The sequence below is a fragment of the Primulina huaijiensis genome, chromosome 5 (genome assembly GCF_012295235.1).
Source record: "Primulina huaijiensis isolate GDHJ02 chromosome 5, ASM1229523v2, whole genome shotgun sequence".
NCBI classification, from domain to species: domain Eukaryota; kingdom Viridiplantae; phylum Streptophyta; class Magnoliopsida; order Lamiales; family Gesneriaceae; genus Primulina; species Primulina huaijiensis.
This window is the reverse complement of record NC_133310.1, coordinates 16649884-16658859: the sequence shown is the minus strand read 5'-3', so window position 1 is coordinate 16658859 and position 8976 is coordinate 16649884. Positions and strand designations below refer to the sequence as shown.

The 8976-nt window shown below is 34.6% G+C and overlaps 1 protein-coding gene across 2 annotated transcripts; it reads right to left on the bottom strand.

The window, feature by feature from the left end:
* Positions 1-2742: 2742 nt before the first annotated feature.
* Positions 2743-8538, bottom strand: LOC140976698 (boron transporter 1-like). Of its 2 annotated transcripts, none has more exons than XM_073440958.1 (12): positions 7182-8538; positions 6646-6728; positions 6367-6559; positions 6157-6295; positions 5445-5610; positions 5110-5276; positions 4837-5010; positions 4629-4724; positions 4239-4376; positions 3815-4137; positions 3443-3713; positions 2743-3212 (listed from the first exon to the last, which is right to left on the bottom strand). In XM_073440958.1, exons 1-12 carry the CDS (start codon positions 7283-7285, stop codon positions 2898-2900), a joined length of 2169 nt encoding a protein of 722 aa, XP_073297059.1. In that variant the 5' UTR covers positions 7286-8538; the 3' UTR covers positions 2743-2897. The 2 variants fall into 2 exon arrangements, with proteins under 2 accessions (XP_073297059.1, XP_073297060.1); XM_073440959.1 differs by having other exon boundaries at positions 3815-4134.
* Positions 8539-8976: the final 438 nt, after the last annotated feature.

Here is an 8976-nt window from a genome sequence, read left to right as displayed (position 1 = left end):
CAGTCTTCTCCCTTTCCCGCCAGTTATTTTGAATCTTTGCATAATTCAGCACAAATTCATACAAAGAACTCATTTTGTTACCTGCCTTTTTTAAAACCATATTCGTGACTTCAATTCTCAAACTAGCCAAAGTCCCGCACTAAACCTTCCATTCATAAAAGCAGTAGACCATTTCTCCTTAAGCTTGTACATATCATTCAACCATTTATGACCATCCAAATCATATGTTTCAATCATATATTTCCATGTGCCCTCAAATTCATCTTCAGAATCACAATGATTCATGCATTTATACCACAATCTTTTAAAAGCAGAATCACCATTTAAACTCCCGAAATGTGAAGGAGCATTTTGGTTTATATGCCATTGACATAAACGATTATGTGAAAGTGGAAAAATTTTTTCAATGGCATTCATCATGGCTTGACATTGGTCTGAAAAGATAGTTTGTGGTTGCCGTCCATTCATAGAATCAAGAAATTTTGCAAACAACCATTCAAAAGAACTTTGAGTTTCATCTGACATAAAGGCCAAGCCAAACAATACATTCTGCATACGGTGATTTATACCAACAAATGGAGCACATATTAAATTATACTTATTTGTTCTATATGTTGTATCAATCGACAGGACATCACCAAAATATTCATAATCAACCTCGCATCTATAGTCTCTAAAAAAAAGTTCATCACCCTATCATCATCATCCAATTGAACATTCCAGTAAAAATAATTCTCCTTATTAGCCTTATTTATAAAATATTGAATAAGTGCAGTGGCATCTCCATTCTCAACTTTGGTATGTTTTTTCAACCGACTCATATGGTCATATGCATCATTTATAATAAAACCTAAATTTTGTGGCCCACGTGTTTCATTTTCCATAAAAGAAACAACATTAGAGACGAATATTCCAGCATTTACCATAGCTTCTAGAGTAGAATTTTTTGCATGTGATATATTGTGTGCCGATCTTAGCAAGTGAGTTTGATCATGTACAAACATCTCATTGTTATGCTCTTCAAAAAATCTACGCACCCGCCATTCACACCCTTTTTCCCTTGTAATCTTCAATTTGGCTTTACATTGTGTTCTAATGACCGACTTTTGATAAACTTGAATCCTTTTACTAGAACATTTCTCATCTTTTAAACCTTCACATAAACAATGAAATTCTTTTGATTGAAGTTCATTGGTATGAGAAAAATATCGTTGATCACCCTTCCTCACACTAAATCCCTTGGCATGCATATATTAACAATACAATAAATAAGCATCTTCAACGCTGTTCACAACCTGCCCCACTTCCAATTTACTCTCCAAAACTTGGACAAAAGAGTTTTCATTTGGTATCTCAACATTTCCAGCTTCTTGATTGTTGTCTCCTTCCACCTCTTCAAATGACAGTTGATTTTCATCTTCCATTTTCAAGCAAGAAACCAACTGGATCAATTTAAAAAAAAAAAAAACAAGATGAATTTAAGTATTTACTATAACACAAGGCAAATCAACTTGATCTACTGTAATGAAATTAAATTTTACCAGCAAATTGATATCCGTCACATTCAAGTATGTTCATGTAAAAATGTGATAGAGTACTATTAATTAAATTTATCTACAGAATTTTTGCTCTCCGAGGAGCCATTATGGGAAAACTAAGTCTGAGGTTCTAATTTTAGTGGCCTTCTCAATCGATAGTTTCTTAGCTGTGATTATATACAAAATACATTAATGAATTACTGCATAATTTTAACATTTAAATTGAAATTTTGGTGTAAAATAATTAAATTGAATCATTACGTTTCAATAAATGGACATTGAAAACACATTTAGAATTTCAGATAAATGAAAATTTTCGAGTCAAAAAATAAAATCTTAGGCAAAACAAAATAACAATCATTTTCCATTCTCTTGAATTTCACAGAAATAAGAAGCACCAAATCCCATATTACAAGAAACAAACACATATATATCCATTATATAAAAACAAATGTACAGTGGCAAGGAAAAACCTCATCTTCCCTGATTCAATGAGAGGAGCTCGTTGCCGTGCTATAAATCCAGTACTCGCTCATGGACCTGTCTTCGGGTACGGTGGAAGATTTGTTTAGAGAAAGAGGAACAGTGGACTCTGAGAGAGAAGACGGGAATAGAGGATTTCAAAATTTCGAAATGACAAACCATGGTTGAGAGAGAGAATAGGCAAAATTTGAAATCACTCAACCATGGTTGAGCAAGTTTGTGAAATAAAAAAAATTTTGAATTGAAACGTGGCAAAAAATTAATGGATGAGGGCAGTGCTCCTTAGGTAGCATCGACGAAACCCACATATATAACACTATTAGGATTTAGGTACTAAATAATTAAATTAAAGTTTTGATTAAATATAAAATTGTGTGTGCATGTAATATTTAAGTTTATTTATATATAAAAACACTATTAGGATTTAGGTGATAAATAATTAAATTAAATAATGTAGTTTTGATTAAATATAAAATTGTGTGTGCATGTAAGATTTAAATTTATAATAGCTAAAATGTTATTTACTACACTACGTTTTTTACTAAATTAACTTCGAATTATAAAATTCGTCGGTACTAGTTTTATAACATGATTTTTAGATAATAAAAATAAACGAACAATATTTTAAAGTGAAAATTAACCAACTGGATGATGTGCAATAACAAGAGCTCAAGACAGAATGATGTGCTAAATTTAATGAACACTTTCAATAATAAGCATATAATGATCAAAAGTTTCAATAGATATTGACACTGAAATACAAAAATAAACAGTTTTGAAAAGTTAGATCCAATAAAATATATAACAAAAATAGAGAACTCTACACAAGACCTCTCGAGAACCATTTCTGGTATTATGATATATCAAGGGAATTTATCATGTCGTAGATGGAGATGAACCGTGACTGCTTTTACCAAGCGGGGATGGACGTGGACTCGGAGTCTGCTTTATTTCGAGTCCTTTACCTCTTGATCTTGGGCTTCTTTCGGTTCTTATTTCAGCCAGCCGAGGTGAAGCCATCTGAGATAAACGTGGGCTGTAGACAGATCTCATCTCCTCGCGGGATGATAGGGTGGAACTGGTTATTTTCGGGCTATGAGCATGTCGTATCTCACCACGACTTCGTGTGACAATTTCATCTAATACCTCAGCACTATCAATAGTTGGGGATCGTCCATGTGTCCCTTGATCCTGTACATTCGTAGCATAAAGTTAAATGCATAAACATATAATCCATCAACATATACGGGGGCAGATATAGCAGGAGTGTAGGATGATAGGAAGGGATTGTCTCTCAAAATTTTGTAGTTTTTAAAAAATTTAAATTTCCCCACCAAGCTGCCGGTCCAGTCTCGTATGCATCTTCGATTCGCCCCCATATACGTAATACATGTGGTATAGAAATATGCATAAAAGCTTACTTCAAAGGATAAGTTATAAGTTATGGCAGGGGCTTCTTCATACTCTGCAGCATCTAAGTCTGTTAAATGAGCTCCTTTGAAAAATTTAGGAAGTACATACTGCCTTACGGGAACAAGAAGCATAATCAACAAGGGGAAAAGGACACCAGCAATTGGGATCCAGGTTAGTCCAAAGCAGAGAAGCAAGTACACCGTCTGGAACAAGGTGAAAATGGCTATTGTTTTAAACGGTACTGTCTCCACGAAGGTTGCATGATACTCTTCCAACACCCTGCCATGTTGCAAGAATATGCAGAAAATGCTTGATTACTCTGGCAATGGAAAGGTACATACAAATTAACAATACAGAAGAATTATACAGTAAAAATTTACTTGTATCGTCGACTAGGAGCAGTAAAAAGCAGCAATATTCTCTCCCAGAATTGGTTTCCAGGCAAACTTTCGATAGCCATGAAGGCGAAATAACCCCAAAGGACTGAAGTTGGAATCCTTTTTAGAAGGGGCATCGCAGCAACACAACTTCCGGATAACAATGATTGAAGTAGATTGCTTAGGCGTTGTTCTTTAACTTCCACAGGTAAAAGATCATCAATATCCTTGTCCACGTCGAAAACCGACTGATCCACTGGGGCATCTATGTAACCACTTGTAGAGGCTTGTTGGATTGTTGAATCTTTCAACTCTCTCAGTCCCTGCTTAAAGAGTTGAATTCGAGAAACATGCTAAGGTTTACATATATGCAGATGGTTTTATCCACTCCAAAGGCTAATAACATGAGTATTGATTCAAAACATACCAGAGCAGGTGGAGTTTGAAAAACAAGAGGTGTTTGCATTTCATTGTAAGCTTCTTTCATGCTCTGATACAGCTGAGACAAATTTGAATTTTTCCGAATGCTTTCTCTAGCTGTTGAAGACAGCTTGTTCCGCAAAAGCTGGTTCAGTAAGAAATTGAGACGAGTTCTATTATTTCATATTGAAGTGTAATCAACACTACTAGCACCATAACCTTTATGGCCAAAACACAATGGTTAGATGAGATGCTGTTCAATCTCCCAAAATTTTCACAATATCACAAAGAATCCTCTATCGTTTCTAAATATAAAAGTTTCATCTGTACCCCAGATCACGTTTTTCGTTTTTCACTTCCATACCCTACTCAATATCACAACATTTTAATATATTACCTGATGCTTCAAAGTGGCCAAACTTTTGGTATGCATTGGGGATTGTGGAATAACGCCATTGGAAGGAGGAATGCCAATAAGACCACACAATATGACCTGACCAAGAATATTGAAAATAAAAAGCTATAATATGAGGTGCACTCAAGTTCAGTATGCAAGTTTGCCATCAACGCTGTGTTTAATCAATGAGAGTGAGGAAATTACTCACCAAAAATCCCAATAGAAGAAGATCATAGTGATAAGACGAAGGCTTCTTTAAATTGAACTCCTTTTGTTGGGAAAGCTGAGATGCCACACTATGATCAAAGTAGTAAAGTACAGCAATCATTGTGGCTGGAATAAATGCTCCGATAATATAAAGTATAGGAACATTCATCATATCCTGTTAACAATCCAAAAATATTTTTAATGCTTCAAATTAGAAACCAAACAAAGTGCAAAAACTAATCTTTCAAAATATGGGAAATCTAATCCGAAGCACCTTTATGACTGTCCAATTTGAGTAGGCACCTGCAGACCATGGATTTGGGCTAACAAGGCGACGTGGTATTCCTCTTGGAACATCATTAACTGGTATATACGATACAGCTGTCCATACAAGCACCATCAGGGGGACACCATAGTCTGCAATAAATCCTCGCAGCGATCCTTCATAATATCTGAACTAGTTAGCAACTAGGAATATATGAAGATAAATAACGAAATAGCATGCTTATCTATGATATGGGCACGTAAAAAGAAAACAAAACTTGAATATTTTTTATTGACAATATTGATTTTTCCTATGGTAATTGCATTTAAAGTGTCTAAACAAACCTGCTCCATACCGCCAGGACCTAGCTTTACGACTCCTCAGCGCAGTAAGAAGAAGGCCAAAGGACAGTACCAGTGCAAACATTCCATTTCCGAAGCGCCAGGATGGTGACAATGCAGTTTCATTTGCATTTTCCCTTTGAGGAATGCCAAATTCTTCCACAGCTCCCTAAAAGAAAAATTCAAGAAGGCTGCTAAGAACTTTCCACAAGTTAAGACAAACTGCAGATAGGATCAATGGATTTGGTTTTGATAAGTGATTTTCAGTGAATAGATTCGGAATGATTATTTTCAAAAGAAATTATGAATACTGTGATATAGGGCCTACAAATGTGTTGGCAAGATCATTTAACAACTTTTTAATTCCGGATATTAAATATATACATCAAATCCATTAATCCAAACTCAGCCTAAGAGAGAAAATCAGTAAATTGTCACAAAAAGACCAAGATTTCAAGCTGCACAAAGCAACACTTTTAAATGAACTGACCACCAACTATTGCTTTCTGATCTATTTGGTCAAATCAAAGGTACACGACATATCAAAAGATATCAAAAGAAAATTTAGAAATTTTCTTGTAGAATCCCTGGTGCAACAGTTCGTTTATTTTCAGAATAATGTGAATATGTTCAACCAATCAACTAATGGGCTTCGCGAAAAAACAAAACGTAAAAATAAAGAAAAGGAAGATGAGAAACTTTCACTGATACTCACGCGAATAGCCTGCTGCATGAAAAGCATTGCAATTAAAAGGCCAAATAATTCACCAGCCACTCGAGTAAATCGATTGATCAGTGAGCATGCCCCCAAGATTGCCAGCAAGAAAAGCAAAAGTGCTGTCCAAACGCAGACCCTAAACACGAGAAGGTTGAGCATCATAATCAAAGACAAATACCTGAGATTCGAAGAGTTTAAATTTAATACCATCCTGTCCAAGCTAAAAAAAGCTTTGGCCCCAAATCTTTGCGATCTTTGGCAAAATTGAACATGAAAGTGTACATTAAAACTGTTGGCTCAGCTACGCCCAGTATAAGCAGTGGTTGTCCTCCAAAAATTGAGTGAATCACACCACAAAGTGATGTTGATGCAAGTGTTTGCACTGCAGTCAAGGTTCCATCTGCAAAATTGGGTGTCATCTAGGATCACAACTACCTTATACGAGATAATGGCAAAGCAATGATGTGAAGTAAAAATCAAGCCTACCGGTGTTTCTTTCTAGTTGCTCCCCAAAAGATATAACTGGAATTGCTGATGCAAAGAATATATATGTTGTTGGAGCCAAAATCCTTCAAAACCATAATATGTTAGTAACTTACATGCATCCATTCAAGTAGTACAAAGAAGAATTCAGTCACTGATGGACCTAGGAATTCCATATAGGGAACCTAGGAATTCCATATAGGGAAGCCTAGACAAGAAAATATCAGATCTCCGTGGGACCAAACTTGAACTTTTAGAAAAAGTACGTATCAAATTTCATTTCTTTCACTTAAAAGGATGACCACGGGCTTCATTCTTCACTTTAGTAGATATTACTTAAGTTAACCACAGCAATATCTTATCGCCAAATTGATAGCAAGGATAAAAGAAATATTCAAATCAGAAAACCTCAAAGAATCATTTCTCCAAGAAAATTACAGAGCATATAATGAACTACTTATACATCTATACATCTCTAAAGATAATAACTAGCGTCATTGAGATGGATTTATATTAGAGATATAGTAAAGTACAGGTACCTGATACCGGCACGTAATCCACCACTCCAATCTTGTTTATAGCAGAGAAGCCTTCCTTTCAGATCATTTTTTATCCCTCGTAAAGGAACAAACGTTTCCTCCATGATGATTCCAAATTCACTCTTACAAGAGCAATTCTTTTCTCTTTTTTATGACAAAAAGGAGTAACTAAAAGTGACACTAAAACACAAATTTGAAGGGACTCGAGAGGTTAATATCACCCAAGAATACAAAGATGTGTTGGTATAAATACAATACCTATTTGATCATTCAAAAAATTACTGTAAAGTAATTAAGGATGCTTTGGACATTTCAAGATGTCCAAATTCAGTACTGTGTAAAAATCAGAAAGTTTACATTTTTTTTAATGAGTTTGGAAACTAGAAAGAACAAAACAATTGGGTTAGCAATGAATTAGCCTTCGGAGAAAGGATCTTGGCCAACTTACATCACCAAAGAAAAGAACTAAAAGATGATCAAGAATTCAGATTAACGAAATGAAAAGATTTTTTGCATTATTTTAGAAACTTAAACTAACGGTTGACTTCAAAAAGGCTCAGATCCATCGATTCAAAGCCTTTTTTTACATTAAAGGAGCAGCTTTCTACTCATCAACTACTCTCCGCAAAGTTCTCAAAGAATGAGAAGAAAAAAGGGAATATTGAACACTTGAGATCAGTTACATGGTAGAAACAATTATTTCTTACAGCAACAAACAGTCTCAAATTGTGCAAACTGAGAAGGGACAAGAGTGAAGTCCAAAAATAATTAGCGAGACCCCATTTATTAAAAGGCTGAATTCAACCCTCGAGCACAAATCCAAGAAGGATGACACAACAAGAAAATCCCAAATATGAAAAATCAGCGAGAGTCCATAATACAAAGAGAAATCAAACTATTTAAACCAGTTCTGAGCAAATGGGCATTAACAGAAAGAGTAAGATCTCCTCAAAATCACATTACTCGGAAACAAAGACCCTTTTCATGAAACGGACAGATCAAACAACACAGCTGTAAGAACCTTAAATTAAATGGGATTTGACAAGTTTAGAAGAAACGAAAGCCTCACAATGTACCCAACAGAATAAATGAAGCTAGGAATGAGAAAATCAAGGCAAAGAGAGAGAAATGCAGCAAGTATTATTATTATTTTTGAGAGAAGAAACAACTCTGCAGGAGAGGAGGGACAATTGGTGTGAGTGATCAAAGGTAGTGGAGCGGTGAGTGAGAATAAATAACAGTTTTTGATTCCCAAAGCAAGCAAGCAAGCAAACAAACAGGGAAATAATTGAAGATGGAAAAAAGTAGTATTTTGTAGGGGAAAATGGCGTGTGAGTGTGTTGGTACTATCTGTGTTTCTTCATGGTCTAAAGGAGGAGAACATACATATACATGCAGGATGCAGAGAGGGAGACCCAATTATTAACCTTTTTTTTATAAATAAATAACATTTTTTTTCCCTTCCATGTATAAGTCAAGCGTATGTATTTTTAATTTTTATGTAAAAAATAAAAATTTATATATTTAAGACGAATTTAGTGAATAATATATAAATTCGAGGTAGTGAATAGAAAAAAAGATTAAGATAATATTATCTTTTGTATAATACATAAGTATTTATATGAAATAAATATGATTTCAAATATTTTTTTTATTTTATTTAATTTAGCTAATAGTTTTGTGTATGTTATCAATAGATTTTAGTTAATTTTTAGGTTTTTAGTTTTTAGAAAATTAGGATGCATGTGAACACAATACCTGTGTTTTACACACGCTCTGGCCCTTGTTTACATAT

What these genes read in the sequence shown, in the direction of transcription:
- LOC140976698 (XM_073440958.1), bottom strand. Translation starts at nt 7,285, where the DNA reads ATGGAGGAAACGTTTGTTCCTTTACGAGGGATAAAAAATGATCTGAAA. An exon ending in GCAACTAGAAAGAAACACCG is followed by an intron (nt 6,560 to 6,645) that starts GTAGGCTTGATT and finishes CCAATTTTGCAG; the next exon opens with ATGGAACCTTGACTGCAGTG. An exon ending in TTCAAACTCCACCTGCTCTG is followed by an intron (nt 4,138 to 4,238) that starts GTATGTTTTGAA and finishes CAACTCTTTAAG; the next exon opens with CAGGGACTGAGAGAGTTGAA.